The 17,912-nt window shown below is 37.2% G+C and overlaps 1 protein-coding gene across 3 annotated transcripts in view; it reads right to left on the reverse strand.

The window, feature by feature from the left end:
* Positions 1 to 2,098: 2,098 nt before the first annotated feature.
* LOC136858151 (uncharacterized) overlaps positions 2,099 to 17,912 on the reverse strand; it is a 271,168-nt gene continuing 255,354 nt past the window's right edge. For all 3 annotated transcript variants that reach the window (XM_067137479.2, XM_067137481.2, XM_067137478.2), the window contains one exon: positions 2,099 to 4,911. In XM_067137479.2, coding sequence (XP_066993580.2) covers positions 4,802 to 4,911 — 110 coding nt within the window. In that variant the 3' untranslated portion in view covers positions 2,099 to 4,801. The remainder of the gene's footprint in view (positions 4,912 to 17,912) is intronic.

Raw genomic sequence — 17,912 nt, forward strand, 5'->3', positions numbered from 1 at the left:
AGCTGTGCGGAACAGGTGTTGAATTCAAAATTATAAAGGGAGATCTTTGGGAGAGTGGTGGAAATACAGAATAATCATGAGTGCAGGGAAAGAGAAACAGGTCACAGAAGTTTGACCACAGGGAATTAAATACCTGAAGTGATGCTTTCATGGACCATGTTTTGGGAGGGGGAGAAAAAAGATCATGTCTATTTAAACAACTATTTCTAGAAAAAGGAGCAAAGGAGGTTATGTAATAATCATAGAAGAATCACAATTATAACCAATGTTGTCAAAATCATGGAATGATATCAGAAAGAAGAATTACAGAAAAGGTGGAAATGCAACTTCAAGAACAGTCTGGTTTCAGAAGTAGGAGATCAATAGCAAAGTTTATTTTTATAAGGCAAAGGGAAAGATATGATTACATTTGTTGATCTAGAAAATACCTTTGACAGTGTTCCCAGGGAAAAAGCTCAAGAAAAGTCTAGTACATAAAGGAATGGGAAAAGAAATCATAAAAAGGACAATCAATTTTAAAGGACAAAATTGTATCAAGAACCAAGTGGACAAAACAGGATGATTTGAAATTGAAACCTAATTGCTTATGCAATAAAATCAGCCAATGGAGGTATTAGGACCAACACAACAACACAATATTATTTGCTGATGATATTGTAAATTGGAGAAAGGATGAGTGAGAAGGGCAAGAAGAGCTTCAAGAGCAACATGACCTTTATTCCAACATGGCGATGGATCTTCATCCAGTCAGTAAGAGTGGAAAGGTACAATAGAAAGGAACCATACTTATCCCACAAGGGTGCATCTGCATAAAGGGACATTATGCCGATGACCACAGTGCTGTGTGAAGTAACAGTGCCCAGAAATAATTGCTTGCTAGGGCAATAATCAAAGAAGAATCAACAACAACACTTTACCTAATTCATTAATACTGTTACTTTTATTAATTTCACTGCAAAATAATCACCACTGATTTCCCAGTTGTTTCCAGATTTTTAAATTACCTTTCTTCCCAAAATTTTAATATATACTTCCCATTTAGGTGATCATCTTTCTTCATGAGTCTTATCAATTTGAATGTAGTAACAGCGAGTGTTTCATTTTGTGGAAAAGAAATGTTCTTGTACAATTCCTATTTAAACAACTTCTTAATTGGTTTATTGTCCATTATAGGGCAGATACAAATTTCTGAATATTATACTTAACTGATTAATTCAGCCAGAGAGCAAACACAATCCAAAGACAGTACAAAACCTCAAATATATAAAGCGAAACCTCATTTGGGCTTGTGTTTCGCATTCCATTCAGAAATGAGAAAATTAATCCGTCTTGTGAGGCACAGTGAAGGGTAGCAAATATTTATCACGTGACAGCCTACCTATGGATTATGAATATAACTGTGTGAAGTTGACAAGCATGGTGCGTAATTGACTTGTGGCAGGCCACTTATGGATAAGGAAAAATTTGTGAAATTGCCTACTGATGAAGACAAAATTAAAATCCTTCAAGAAGTGGACTGGCATCTGCATCTTTAAACATGTAAAGGTGGCTTAAATGTTAAAACTTGCACCTTCGAGTTTTGACTCAAGAAGGTTAAAGTTTTGTAGTGTTCAAAATGGCCAAAGTTATTCTCACACATACGGTCTAGTGTAACCTCCAAATAATTCACGGTCGAAGAGTGTGACCAGAAAACACCCCAATTCAAATGTTTTCATATATTTTGTCTGGTGTTTTTCACACCTTTCACTACTCCGTTATTTTATAAACCCCAGTGAGAAAGGTTTTCACATTTGTTCTCTCATGTCTTTTAACATTCTCCTCTCATCTTTAGAAGTGGCAGATATGGCTTTCATCGTACTCGCATATATATGACGTAAAATGCACTTGTGTCAGAAGAAAACCTATATCAAGTGTTTCCATATCCCTTATAGGGGGTTTTCATTTGTGTAGTCAATAAATAGTAAGTTTTCTCATGTAACATATTCTCTTTCCTTGTCCCCTGCATAAATGTCTTAATGTTTCACTGTATAGAAAATTTTGATTTTGATTTTGATTTAATAAGTGCAAGAAAAAAATGATGTTCTGTAAATATCTTCTGTAGAAGAATTTGCAGCTTGTAGCTTAACCTTTAAGTGCTGAGTTACCAGTTGACTGTTTGGTACCTCAGTGCTGAGTTTTTTCATTTGTATGTAAAAAAAATATACAAGCCTCAATTTTTAACTTATCAGTGGGGTGATTAGCTTAATATGTTTATAAATGTTGATTCTTTATAAACCTAAATGGAAACAGAAAATCCTACATGTATGTTTAATATTATTTTGAGAGAAAACAAAATTACACCTTTTGTGCCCATGTGTACATCATATCTTTATAGAGAGTAAAGAGTCCAAAATAAAAGTATTTCCTAAAATCTGTAGGCAACTAATGCATGTAACTCCTTACAAGTACGGTACATAAGTTGATGTTTTAAAATACATTCTAACCCTGGAATGTGCTGACAGCTCAATGATTTCCACTAGTTGTTTGTGATAAGAGTATAGATTTTTCACCAACAACCAGCTGCACCAACGCCACTGACAGAATAGTTTAAAAAACAGTCAATTATTTTGGGGTTGCTTGAAAGTCTTGTGCAGAAAAGTCATCCATCTGCCACGAAAACAGTGATGAAATAGCTTTTGAACTCACCGTGTTTTTCTTCCTGTGTTTAGAAAGAGGTTCTGTTTCTTTCTCACTTACAATATTTTCAGCACTCTCTGTATCACTCTCACTTTCCAAAATCGCTTAACAACTAATTAAAATCATCATCCTTATCATCACTTTCTGCTGTAGTTAATTGAAAGATTCTTTGATCTGAAATAACACCGCTACGAGAGCAAATAGCTTGCTTACATCACAGATGAGCTCCACAGACGTCTACACAAAGCTCTGTAAGTTATTTCCCCAAGCTATCAGCCGTGATCAATTAGTTCTAAATAATGTCCCAACAGATGGCAGAACATGCCAGAGATCGAATCGGCACTCGAGAGTGAACCGGGAAACTCAAAAAAATTGAAGTTCCCTTGTACTGTCTATAGACGGACGTAGCAGTGGTGGACCGGCCGTGTCAGCCCATCTATAGGCGGGCGTAGCACTCATCGGGTTAAAAGGTTATTAAAACGTATGTTAAAACAGGTATAGAAGTGACATTTATAGATAACTGTTCTCTCAGTCAGTAAATTCAAACCTGCACAACCCAGATCTCTTTTCCAGTTCAATGTGTATAATGAATATTTCAACTGTCAAATTTATTGTGAAGAAAACCTTGAAATGAGTGAAATATGAAATCCAAACTATCAACAGATTAATAAAGAAGCCACTATGGAAGTGGAAAAATCAGTTGCAGATCTGAATATCTTCAGTTTTCTCACACAAATATTTTCACTGGATATGCATCAGATTTAGCCCACTATAAATGTAGTTTTAGTGGATCATGGAAGTGGGGGGTCAGACGACAGTGTACACATTATCAAATTCACAGGAGGTTATTACAGGGAATACAAAAACAGACACCAAATTCCATAGCATATCAAACAGTTTTTGAACAAAGGAAAAATCAACTCAGTGAATTATTATTTTCTTTCGATGAATATTTCTGAACCTCACCTATCCTTTTGACTTTCCTCTGTCACAGTTAAAATATATTTTACAACAGGAAGACAAGTTGCCATATGAAACTCCAAAAAAAGACTACAAAAACCCATAATGCAAGCTCTCAGAATTACTAGCACAGTTTTACTAACCTCATACAAACTTCATCACTAACCCCTAAATTATATAAAACCACTAAATGATACTATAAATCATTTTTTTTTTTTTTTTTTTTTGGTGTGTGCTGGTGAACTATCAATATAATATTAATGGATACAAGATTGATTAAAGAAACAGGTGCAAGGATCATGAGATCTGCATGAATTAAGTTTCTATGCCTATATCACAAATGATTTTCATCCTATTCAAAGAGAGAATTATATAAATAGTAAACCAAGGAATGGTAACAGATACAAGGGAAACATTTATTGCTATTTGATTGGTTCTGTCATCTATTGGCACATCTACACAGTAGATTGAACTTAGTAAAATTTCCATCAGGTAGTTTGGAAGAACTGTCTGATGATACAAATAGCAGAAAAAACTGGAAGAGTTCACCCTCCATCATGTTCCTAATAACCAAAAGAGTGCCATGCAAACTTCACCACCTCTTGAATTAGCACAACTTTTAGGATTTCATTATAGTGACTATCTGCCTACTTGTTTCTTGTCAACTGTTTAATGAGATTCCACCACTTCTGGAAGATTTATTGGAGGGTACAGGCAAACTTGAAAGCACATGTTCAGTGGCTGAACTAACAATTTCACAAGGTAAGTAGAATGATTAAATATTCTATAATCCAATATCACAACAGAACTAAGTAGAAGAAGCTAGATACACATAAGCCTTATATTGTAGTCAATTCAACAAAAACTGGTACTGAACAGTTTAAGATAAGATCTGATTTAATTTCCTAAATAAATAGTCTTATAAACAGATACACGCTATTTGAAATATACTCAAGTTTAAAACTGAGGATTCTAAGACCATAAAGTAAACAATACAAAATATCACAGTATTCAAAGATAAGCCTAATTTCAGCAACTACACTAATAAACACACAATTAAATAAAAACACACTACCTTGCATCTGTTTCTTATCAAAGATGGTTTCACACATTCATATGCACTACATATATATATATATATAAATTATTTATCTACATTACAAAGCTATAGTGAATTATTCTGTCCATTTGCAGCAGTAGGTGACATTCGATGGTTCTGGTAAAGTGTTTGTAGTGGCACATGGAGAAGTTCCACCAACTGAGGAAAATTTGGCTCTGAAAGAAAGATCAGCTCTCAACTAAATCTCTCAATTACTCATTCTCTAACATGAAATAATTTAAAATCAACAAGCAATAAAACCAGTACAGGAATTTACAGGACATGATTAGTAGGCCAAGATAATTGAACTTGTTAATCAAGGACAAATTTCAGTTAATAACCTGGCCTGCATAATTGTGGGGGAAGAAAATGCTTTAAAAAGAATGGAATGTAAAAATATAAAGTGTCATGAGAAAAATTCTAGGAACAAGAACAAAATATGAAGTACACTACCCTAAAACAAATACAGAAAACTACAAAGAAATCCCTAAAATCACAGATAAAATGCGCATGCAAAGAGACCAATTTCTGGGACAACTAGAAAGAATAGACTCTACCAGACTCTCTAACAAAATCCACACAATTTCTGAAAAACAAGACTTCTATAACAAATTGGTGCAAGTAATCAGAAAAATCCTTTAAGGATTAGGATCACCAAATTACAGGACCAAGATGTAATCAGAAAAATCACATGGCCATTCAAGAATTTTTTTGTTAGTGGCTTTACATCGCACCGACACAGATAGGTCTTATGGCGACGATGGGATAGGAAAGGCCTCTGAGTGGGAAGGAAGCAGACGTGGCCTTAATTAAGGTACAGCCCTAGCATTTAACAGGTGTGAAAATGGGAAACCACAGAAAACCATCTTCAGGGCTGCCGGAAGTGGGATTCGAACCCACTATCTCCCGGATGCAAGTTTACAGCCACGTGCCCCTAACCGCACGGTCAACTCGCCCGGTACCATTTGAGAAAGAAGAGAGAAAGACCACACGACATACATAGTCGAAGCAATGGAAAAGCACTCACTCGCTGCATGTGAAAGAATAATGGACTAAAATCCTAATGGCATATAGAGCCCATTAAAAGGTCTCACTCCACCAGGGCAACTGCTACCCAGCCATACTGCTTGATTTTCATGATTGTGTTTACTGCCTCTTTTGATACAACAATGCTGACGTCGTTCGTCTTTCCACAAGTATGGTATCACTGTATATCAATGTATGTTGTGAATAGGAGAGGAAATAATATTACTTCTAATCTTTACATAACCACACACTGGTGTATATTTATACACAATTATATAATCATAATCGATTTTGGCCAATTATGGACCATGTAAATAACTCCTCATGATTTCAGTTTTCGTTGGTGCCAGTATTCCTTCATTCTCTTACAGCTTCTTTCTTTTCAGCCATCCAATACTGTTTCTTCTTGGTCGCTGTTTCTGGCTCTTACTCAAATTATTGAGGTTGCCAAACCAACAAAGAACATCACACAATATCGTGGTTGAAAGAAGGGGTGGGTAATAGAGAAGTATTTCCAGAAGGGTACACAGTCTATCGTAGAGACCGAGGAGATAAAAAGGGAGGGAGGGGGGGTGTTTATTCTGGTGAAGGAAACTTACTGTTCACATGAATGGTTTACCGATGAAAGGGATGAAATATTAGGGATAAAATTAGTTTGTGATAATATGAAGGAGGTGGGAATTATAGGAACATACAGGCCTGGAAGAGAGGAAAGAGACATGGAAATCTTTGAAAAAATAATAGATTATACTCATAAAAACAACAATAATAATGATATGGTAATAATTGGGGGAGATCTAAATTTGCCTGAAGTTGAATGGAAAGGAGCTGCAAGTGAAGCCCATGAACAGAAACTGGCAAATAAGTTAATTTGGGAGGGAGGATTTACACAAGTAGTACAAGAACCGACTCGTCTCAATAACTTACTAGATGTATTCTTGGTTAAACCATGGGAAATTGTTGATAAAACTGAGGTAATTGAAGGAATAGGAGACCATAAGGCTGTAATAATGGATGTAGGACTCGTACCAAAAAGGCTTAATAAGAGGGTTACACAAGACAAGAAATTGTACAGAAATACTAAAGTTGATGAATTTGGGACTTACCTTAAATCACAATTCAGTTGTTGGATAAGTGAACGGAGTAACGTGGATACACTTTGGGCTAAATTTAAAGGAATTATTTGGGAAGGAGAGAAGAGATTTGTACCTGTTAAGAAGGGTAAAATGACCTCAGACCCTGTTTATTATACAAGGGAAATAAGAAAATTAAAAAGAAAATGTAGAATAGTAAACAGGAAAATCAAAGAGGGTAGGGAGAGTAGAGAAACTAGAAAACAGCTAATGAGGGAACTGAATAGAGTGAAAAAGGAAGCAAAAGAGAATTATATGAATGGCATACTTCAAGAGGGTAATGACCACAAAGGGAAATGGAAAAAGCTGTATTCATATATCAGGAATCAAAAAGGAAAAGGAGTCCAAATTCCTACAATGGTGGGAGAAGGGGGTGAACACTATTTAACAGATACTGAGAAAGCAAACCTATTTAGTAGGGAATTTAGAGATTCAGTAGATGATTGTCAAGAGTTGGAAACCGAAACAGAAGATAGAGAGGGAGAGAGACAGAGGGAAACAAGAAGCTTCTCATTCACAAACGAAGATATTTTCAGAGAAATCCAACTGCTTCAGCAAGGAAAAGCTGCAGGAAGTGATCAAATTACTGGGGAGGTATTAAAGACAATGGGGTGGTACATAGTGCCTTATTTAAAATTTCTCTTTGACTATGTCATAAATAATAGTGTAATACCAAAGGAATGGAAGGAATCTATAATAATACCAATTTATAAAGGAAAGGGTGATAAAAGGAAACCAGAGAACTACAGACCAATCAGCCTGACCAGTATAGTTTGTAAAATTCTGGAGAGTTTAATATCGAAGTACATCAGAGGGATATGTGATGATAAAAATTGGTTCATGAGGAGCCAGTATGGATTTAGAAAGAAATTTTCTTGTGAGGCACAACTGGTGGGATTTCAGCAGGACATATCAGATCAGTTGGATTCAGGAGGTCAGTTAGATTGCATAGCCATAGATCTTTCCAAAGCCTTTGATAGAGTGGAACATGGAATATTATTAAAGAAATTGGAGGGAATAGGATTGGACGTAAGGGTTACACGTTGGATAAAAGCATTTCTAAATTCAAGGGTTCAGAAAGTCAAAGTAGGAAATAATGTATCGCAGGAAGAGAAAGTTTGGAAGGGAATTGCACAGGGTAGTATAATCGGTCCGTTACTTTTCTTAATATACGCAAATGATTTAGGGAACAATATAACATCAAAAATAAGATTGTATGCAGATGACATAATTGTTTATAGAGAAATAAACAACATTGAGGATTGTTCAGAATTACAAAGGGACCTTGAAAGTATCCAACAATGGGTTGAAGAAAATAATATGAAGGTTAATGGAGGCAAATCAACTGTTACAACTTTTACAAACAGGAGCTTTAAAACTGAATTTGAATATACTTTGGATGAGGTAGTTATCCCAAAAGATGGCAAGTGCAAATACTTAGGTGTGAGATTTGAAAGTAATTTGCACTGGAAGGGTCATATTGATGACATTGTTGGGAAAGCATACAGATCATAACATGTCATAATGAGGCTACTTAAAGGATGCAACAAAGAATTAAAAGAAAAAAGTTACTTGAGTATGGTTCGTCCATTATTGGAATATGCAAACAGTGTTTGGGATCCTCACCAAGAATACCTAATAAAAGAAATAGATAGTGTGCAGAGGAAAGCAGCAAGATTTGTAACAGGGGATTTCAGGAGAAAGAGTAGTGTATCAGAAATGTTAAAGGAACTTGGGTGGGAAACTTTAAGTAAGAGAAGGGAGAAAACTAGACTTACAGGATTATATAGAGCCTATACAGGAGAAGCAGCATGGGGAGATATCCGTGAGAGGCTTCAGTTGGAAAATAATTATATCGGCAGGACTGACCACAAATATAAAATTAGAAGGAATTTTAGCAGAAGTGATTGGGGTAAATTTTCATTCATTGGGAAGGGTGTGAAGGAGTGGAACAGTTTACCAGGGGTAGTGTTTGATCCTTTTCCAAAATCTGTACAGATATTCAAGAAGAGAATAAACAGCAACAGAGAAAATAAATGAAGTGTTAGAGGGCATTCGACCGGTGCAGGTTATTGTAAAAAAAAAAAAAAAAAAAAAAAAAAAAAAAAAAAAAAAAAAAAAAAAAAAAAAAAAAATGTGTGTGAATAAATTAATTCCATCCCCTGGTCTAAGGAGTTTGGACAGCCAAAGTAGGGGACTGCCTGTAGGGGTGAAGTACAGTGGGGACTTCGAGGGCCCTGGGACTGCTACGGTAGCTGTGAAGGCCCTTCAGGAACTCTGAAAAGTGGTGGCAAAAGGGGCTCTGGTTAAGACGCAGCAGGTCGTTATGCTACTTAGGATCCAGAATGGGTAAAAAAAAAAAGTAAATAAATAAATGCAATGTAAATATTAATGTTATACCAGTTTTATAGTATCATTTGAAGCAATTCCACATACTGTATATCAGTTGACTATATTTGTAAGTAGTACAGGAGATATTATAATTAGAATTTTGTAAACAATATAAATTTATTAAGGATGAGCTGTGTGTTTAATAGAAAACATTGTTAGCGTAAATTGTATAATATTGTATTATAGGAAAAATTTTCTTCTCTTGTTAATTTAATATTTAGTGCTTGACAATAATGTATTTTAGTGTACCATTTGCCACCGAGGTAGACGCCTCATTTGCAAATAAAGAGATTTTGATTTGATTTGATTTGAATTTAGTAATCTAATTACAATATATAAACAAAGATAAACAATAATTCTAATGATAATGTAGAGAAAATAATCCTTAGTGACAAAGAAGAAGCAGATAAAATATAGAAGAAAAAAGAGGTAAAAGAAGTAAGTTTGTGTCCTCATCCCGAGAGACAACCCCAATGGAGGTGAGCTGCATGTAGCATTTCGACCACATACCAACCCGCCTGCCATTCTTAAATTTCTGGCAGTAATGGGAATCAAACCTGGGCCCCGAGGAAGGCAGTTAATAACACTAACCGTTACACTGCAGAGGTGAACAGCGTAGTAGTGCCTCAAGGTCAATATTGAGGCTTTTGATGTATGCGTGCCCCCCAGCTCACAATGGTCTCATTCGGCACACCAAAGCATTGCAAGTACATGACAAACAGCTTAGGACTGGTGCCCCTTGCACCAAGCATGAGCCCTATGATTTTTAAGGCCTCGTTGTTGCAATGTTATTATTACCTGCTATGCAGAGGCAGTTACACCTATTGATCTGTTGTAAAGCTGCTTTCCACCTTGCAAGAAAAAGATCCAGACCTTTAACCGCTTTGGCAGAATAGATCATTGAGGTGATAGGAAATGGTTGGTGAGTAAATTTTCTTTTTTTCTTCGCCAACTGCAGAGGCCTCTTGTGCATGTGATTCAAATCTGATTGTTGGATCAAGAATGAAACTTTTTTTTTTTTTTTTTTTTTGCTTCTGGGTTTGAAGGCAATCATGTCAATTTGTCTTGTTCCACCATCAACTGCGAGGCCTTGGACCTTTTCATGTACTAGATACCCTTTTCCACGTAGCATATTGGCCAAGGATGATGGGATGTGATGGTGTTTGGTGTTTTGTAGGCATTCGCCGAACGGCAAGATCCTAAGACGTGCGCCAAAGTTTCAATCTCACTGCATCGCCTGCAGTGGTTACTGTCTTTGAATCTGCCTGGTATAGTGCGGACAAGGGCTACATTTTCTGTCATTCTGAGAGCATCTTTCCACGCAATGTTTGTGAGTCCATCTTGTTTTCTTATCCACTGGTTGGCTAGAGTAAATGTTTAATATAGGCATACACATTTGCCTTCCTGGTTTAATAGGCACATTTTTTTATATTCCTCGCCTCTGAGAGATCTCCTGAGTCTCATGGTGTCCAACAGGCCATCACAAGTCTGCAATTTAACATTTTCAGTGAGACATGCGATGTTAAGGGTGGTTGCACAAGTGCAGTTTCAACTTTGAGGTTTCTCGTTGCTGCAATGTTATTATTACCAACTATCTGGACTATGTTACAACTATTCATCTGTTGTAGAGCTGCTTCCCACCTTGTGTAAAAAAAGACCCAGACCTTTAACTGCTTTGGCAGAATAGATTATTGCATCTGATGTGTCAGCTGGAAGTTATAAAATCATCGAGAGTACTCTTAATCATTTTGCTGACATCATCTAAAAATCACTATGACGTGAGACATAAAATCAGAGTTGGAATATTAATAGTTTAATTTATAAGAATAGATATTAGTGTGTTTTATAGCTGCCTATGTGGATCAGTGGTAGAGTGTTGGCCTCTGGATCCCAAGATAGCGGGTTCAAACCCGGCAGAGGTAGTCGGATTTTTGAAGGGCAGAAAAAAGTCCGTTCGACACTCCATGTTGTTCAATGTCGGCATGTAAAAGATCTCTGGTGACACATTTGGTGTTTACCCAACAAAATTAATTAAATCTCAGCTACAGACGCCCAAGAGAGTTTCGGTTTCCTCGGTCTGCCATCTAGTGGGCCTAGAGTAAAACAGAACGTCAAAATTGACGAGCAGACAGCCAGATGGCGTCAACTTGAAATGTCTGCACACGGTAGCTGAGGCCATATGATTACTATTATTATTATTATTATTATTACTATAAGTATGTTATACGTAGGTCGAGTCATAAGTCATGGCAACTATTTTTTTCTCGCAAACAGGAGACAACACGGAAAATCTAAGATATGCATTTGGAAACATACAGTATGTACTCGCGTATGATACCACTAGATGGTGTATGTAAACAACAGTGTGGGTCTAGCATGCCCCTAAGCTCAGTGTGTGAGTGAGAGAGTCATAACATGGAAGTCAACAAGCAGGAGCAACGATCGTATATTAAAATGGCAGTTCTCCATGGCAGAAATGCATGCCAATGCCATGCAGAGCTGGGAAACATTAGGTGTGCATGCCATGCCCTATAGAACAGTGGCGAGGTGGGTAGAGACGTTAAACAAAGAGGACATCGTAACAGCATTTCGGAGAGAGGTGTCACACGTTAGCAGTACACATGCAGCGCATGGTATTCAGCGCCTGTCCCACTGCTGCAACGTACAGTGGAAACTTTGGGTGATTATTTCGAAGGTCTGTAACCAGTGGAGACCTGTCCTGTATACATAGGCTTGTGTATTTGCTGTCTATATCATAATAAAACAATGTTTACCAATTACCTATGTTCTGTCACTTTCCTCTGAGAATCTCCTGAAGTCAGAATTTGTCTTCAGGCACTATGCATAAGTACATGCTCTATATTTCCAAATGCATATCTTAGATTTTCTGTGTTGTCTCCTGTTCACGAGGAAAAAAAAAATAGTTGCCATGACTTATGACTCGACCCTTGTATAACAGCTGGTGGCCATGATCGTTAAGACGTCAAGTCTCTAAGGTCTGGCATGGTGGTTAGCCGGTTTGAGTTCTGTTGGTCAAAAAAAGTAGTTACCATCAGAGCGTTCACCAGCAGGGCGAGGTGGTGGTTTATAATTTCTAATCACTAGATTGTGTGCCACAAGCCTGGATTCAATTCCAAACCTCTCTGCAGTGTCTATACTGTACTCAACAAGGTGCATAAACCAAGGATTAAAAGATACATGAGAAAGCATACCCACTGTCTGTGGGGAAGAACACAGGGTTTCGAAGCGTAGAGTACACAGAAGCATCACCTAAGCCATCCTTGCAGCGAGAAAGGGAGATCCAGTGGAATGAACCAGGGAATCCCCTGGAAATGAGGAGTGGCTTAATTCAGTCACAAGCCCTCAAGACAGCGAAGAGAGGGGCGTGATTTCTAGTCAGTGAAATGTGAAACCCCATCAGAAAACAGCAAAACTCTGTTAAGAAGTTCACGCACAATACGTTTTTCCATATAAGACGTGCGATATTCTTGGCCCGTTGATCAGTCAGATTAAGATAAACATGTACCTTTTCCCATTTAAAATGTTCTGGTATAAAAAGATTTCCTCGTTAAACAGGTAAAATTTTAGAGCCCCTTGAGATATAAAAAGTCCACGCAGTGCAGCTTATGGTTAAAACTCTCCTGTCTCCGCACAAGTTGCACTCTGTTTTCAACTGTTCGGGCACTTCTGGCAGGTCCCTGACATTACCGAGCCAGTCCGTGCTTGCCAAGGCCATGCAATATCATGCTGTCATGAAACAACACCAGCGCTCTCTCTCTCTCTCTCTCTCACTCACTCACTCACAGACATTGCAATACCACCTTCGATACAATATTTTGATACCGATACTCAAGATGCTAAGACCATAAAATTAACATGATAATAACACTCGAGTTTACAATTGGTGAAATATTGCAAATACTTTCACCAATTGTAAACTCCTCACTCATTGCAATATCTTTAAAACCAACATTGTACACGTCTTTTACCATATGTTAATTTTAGTTCAAGTCTCTTCAAGGCTTTTTAGAAATTAGTTTTATTTTATTTATATGTAAATCAAGTGCCTGATTTTATTTCAAGGTTAAGGCAATGGCTGATGATGCCTATATACAAGGCGAAACATGTACCATTTTAGTTAACATGTCAATGTAAATCAACAAAGACAAGACTCATTGTATTGATTAGGTGGTCAAATTAATAAATTAACTTATTGTTATTATTCCAATTGCTGAACTTGTTCGTAATTTATTTTGTAAGGTACATTTGGTAAATAATATTTTGGAAAATCAAAGATCATCGTTGATTTTTCCGAAAACCGCAACCTAAACATTTCCTTGCCCTTGGTAGGTTCCCAGTACCGTCCCACGTTCCTTGTTTGTTATTGTCAAGTTGCCCTCACTGATATTTACTTCTGCTGTTTTTGCTGCAGTTCATTACATGATTATGGTGTGTATAGTGTTTAGGTACCTTGTAATCTGATTTACTTTTCTCCCATTAACTGTGTTTGTGTAACCGCTGAAGTAACGGTTACAATATTGGTCAGACAGCATCAAACATGGAGATAAGAAAATAGCATTAATTAATTAATAATCAATAAAACCTTCAAAACTCTTTTGTTATATGCGGAGGCATCATGTACCAAACTGCAATATCGAATAACAAGTATAATATACTAATACTGGTAGTATAGTAACGTCCTTCCATGCACCAGAAAAGAAAATCACGCACCACATTCTCTTTCCCACCATACATCACGTGTTGGCATAAAATTGAATATTCTTTTTATTTTTACCTTTATACAAGCAAGCATTGTGTTCTTGTGTCACTTGTAATAATCACATCGTATTATTGGAACGTAGAACAAGGATGAAGAGACATGAAATAAAATTCTTGCAGGGAAAGGAACTGTTTGCGTTTACATGTGCGCTAAGGACAGTGTTGCTACTGCCACTGTGTCTTTATCACAGACACATATTGTACCGGTAACGGTGGTACAGACTAAGTCCCCGTTATGAAAATCTTAAACTTACATGTTATGCTCCGGACCGCTTACGAAGAACTGACTCGACAGCGAGCAAGAGCTGCGCGCGTGTGACGTAGTGAGCGGGTGACGTCACAGCATGCCTCGCTGCACTACAAAGCCTGGATTGATGGAGAATGTTCTACGAGTTTCGGATCAAATATAAATACGTGCTGCTTCGCTCAGCAGATCAGTGAATGTGAGTGTGTGTTGCAGCATGTTATAGTGAGCAGCAGTGCGCTGCAGAATGTGATACCAGTTTGTGGCCGGGATTTCTATAAGCACATTAGACTGTAGTATTCGCACCGTCAGTTCGCGGGTGTGGTAATCGAGCGTGAAGCCGCTGCTAAGTTTCAAGTTCGTGGACTTTAATATAGTCACGTTGAATGTGGACTTATTCAGATTTCCTTATTGTGACAACCTTTTACTCCGATAGGACGTGAGGTGAATTGTGTATCGTCTGGACATTATTTATTGACTGTTACTCTATACGAGTGTCCGAGACCCGCAAACATTTTCGAGTGTTCGAAATTGAAATTTTATGGACTTGAATCTGATTGCTCCTTGCCGAGGACTCGATACTTTAAGTTATAAACTGTGTTTAATCCAAATTTAATTTACCAATCCGTAAGCTGTGGTCATGAACTGTGAACTGTGCAGGTGTGAACAGCGCATCTCTATTTTAATGAACAGTGCATTTCCATTCTAATGAACAGTGTACATTTAGTTTACGAACAGTCAAAACCAAGGACTGTCAGTACTCAGTTAATTTCGTCTTTTGGTTTGATTCACGAGCGGAACATCTTTATTTCATTTAAATTGAACAGTGCTTCAATGAACTTACTTCACGTTGTAATAGGTGCAACAAACTTTCAGTAACTTTAAATCAGTTCCGAGTGGACTTTATTTTATGAATATTTCTTTCACTTGACACGTGACAAAATTAAGTGACATTTCACCGAGACATTTGTGTTTGGACTTTGTTAAAAGCATTTATAAACACTCTATCATCTGTGCAGAAGCAGCCTTTGCACTAACTCGCCCCAGAGCTGAACGATGTTCATTCATGTTCACCATTTACAAGGACTACCTCGACGCCATGGATCTTCAAAACACCGAATAGATCTTCTAGAACTTCCATCGGGGGACGAATGGTGGTTCGCTGCTATGGAAAATGGAGCTGCCGGAATCTAAGGACATCGCCAGCCATAAGACGAGGAACGTTTTCAACTGTATACGCTGTACAGAGGTGATATTAATTTCAATTTTTTAATAAACTCTGAAACAAAAGTTTTTAAGATTTCTTTTAAACAAACCCTCTCCCTCTGTATGCACTTCAGCGACTGGTACACGCCCTGCGTCTCATCTCTGCCGAAGTACCAAATTTACTGTTACAGAGGAGAGGGGTAGAAATTGGCGCCCCAGTCGTATCGGGGCCGATTTAGAGTGCAGTAAAGTTAGAAATTAGTGCTTCAGCAATATCAGAACTTAATTATGAGTGCAGTAGACATTAAATTGACACTTAACCATTCTAAGCTCAATTTTGAATTACTAGTAATAATTAAGAAGTGCAGTGATAGACAAAATCGCACTAAAATCGTGTGACTTAGTAATTTAATTCAGATACATTTCCAGTGCTTTATGTGGAATAAATATTAATATTACAGTGAACTTTCTAACAAGATTTAACTTCTCTATAATAAGAAGTGTTATCAATGATATGGGATCATTTTTGTGTGTTAAATGTCTTGGAGATTTTTCTTTTGAGAATGCTTGAATGACTTTGAACATGAACTTTTATCCATTGGACAATAATGGTGATATCTGATTTTTTTTTTCAAGTGATTTATGATTTTCTTGTTGCTTGGTTTAAATACATTACCATCAAAATGGAAAATATTTTAGCGGCTATTGAAGCTCTTAAGATTAGCTTAAATGAACGTATCGCCAAATCGCATGCTCAAGTAGGTGCTGATTTACAAGCTCGTATTACTGAGGCCAATGCTGCAACTGCTCAAGTAGGTGCTGATTTACAAGCTCGTATTAATGAGGCCAATGCCGTAACTGCTCAATTAGGTACTACTTTAGGATCTCGTATTACTGAGATTAACACTCGTATTGATGAGGCCAATGCTGCAACTGCTCAATTAGGTACCACTTTAGAATCTCGTATTAATGATATTAACACTCGTATCAATGAGACCAGTACCGCAACTACAGCCAACTTAGAAAGTCGTATCACACAAGTAACTAAAGTAATTAATACCAAGTTTACCGAAGTTAATGCTAATTTGGAAAATAGGCTTACTAAAGCTGGTTCCGAGATTGAAAAACGATTCTCAGAAACTAATGCGAAGATTAATTCTAAGTTTACGGAAATAAACGAACGCCTCACCCATGACTTAGAAACAGTAAAACAGGACCTTAAACTACAAATAGTTGAAGACTTAAAAGCTTCTTTTCCTACCTCACATCAATTGATTAAGGAAGTTGAAAGCTTAAAGGCAGAATTTAAAGAATCTCATGGTCAGTTATCACAGGCACAAGCAAAAATAGCCTCTATTCAGGATAACATCCATGAATCTTTTAAGACTAACTTTCAGAAAATAAGTAATGAAGTCAATTTACTTAAAACAAGGCAGGAGGAAACAGATAAGCATGTAAAAAACCAATTAGATAGCGCACATACTCAAATCATTCGCATAGGCCGCGATGTAAATGAAGTGAAGCAGGACCTCGAAAAGGAAGTCCAGAGCGTGGAAAACTCCATCCGTGGGCAAGTTAAGAATATCAAGGTCGAATTACAAGGAAAAATAGAGACGATTGGTAATAGAATCTCTCAGGTGGAGAAGGAGGTGTCTACACACCAGTGTCAAGGGTTTAGTGGAGATACTTCTAGCATTTCCACAGTCTTAAAATTGTCAGACGATAAACCTGCATAATTTTCCGGAAAGGAAGAGTACACAGCGAAAGAATTCCTTCTCAATATTGAAGAGTACTTTCAAGAGAATAAAGTACGATCCGATCATCAATTGAGGATAGCTTCTAGATTATTGGAGGGGAAAGCACTAAATTGGTACACAGCATTTAAATTTAACATTAAAACCTATGATGAATTCAAGGAAGCCTTGTTGAAGAGGTTTTGGAATTCGGAAATTCAGCATTTGATTAAGTTACAATTATACTCTAGGAGATACAACACAGCTATTAATTCTTCACGATATTCTGATTTTCTCATTTCCCAATTAAAGAAGATGCAGTTCTTTGATCCTCCTTTGCCAGAACAGGAGTTAATACAAGTAGTAACTTTACAATTTCCGGCGCATGTACAAGAAATTCTTGTGGCAGCCAATGTTCAAGACCTAGAACAACTTGATGATTTATTAAGGAAACTTGACACTGCCCATACACAAAATCTACCTAGGGTTACTAAGACGAAAGAGGTTGCAACTAACCATGTCGAAGTTAATAACCCGCCGAGATCGAATCCCGAACCCCGTGAGGAAGTAGAACCACGGAGAGATCCGTTATCTCATTTCCAACGATTCAGGAGACGTCCATACAGGCAAAGTGCGCCTTATAGACGTACTCAAACGTGGAAGAA

Source organism: Anabrus simplex, chromosome 1 (assembly GCF_040414725.1).
Source record: "Anabrus simplex isolate iqAnaSimp1 chromosome 1, ASM4041472v1, whole genome shotgun sequence".
NCBI classification, from domain to species: domain Eukaryota; kingdom Metazoa; phylum Arthropoda; class Insecta; order Orthoptera; family Tettigoniidae; genus Anabrus; species Anabrus simplex.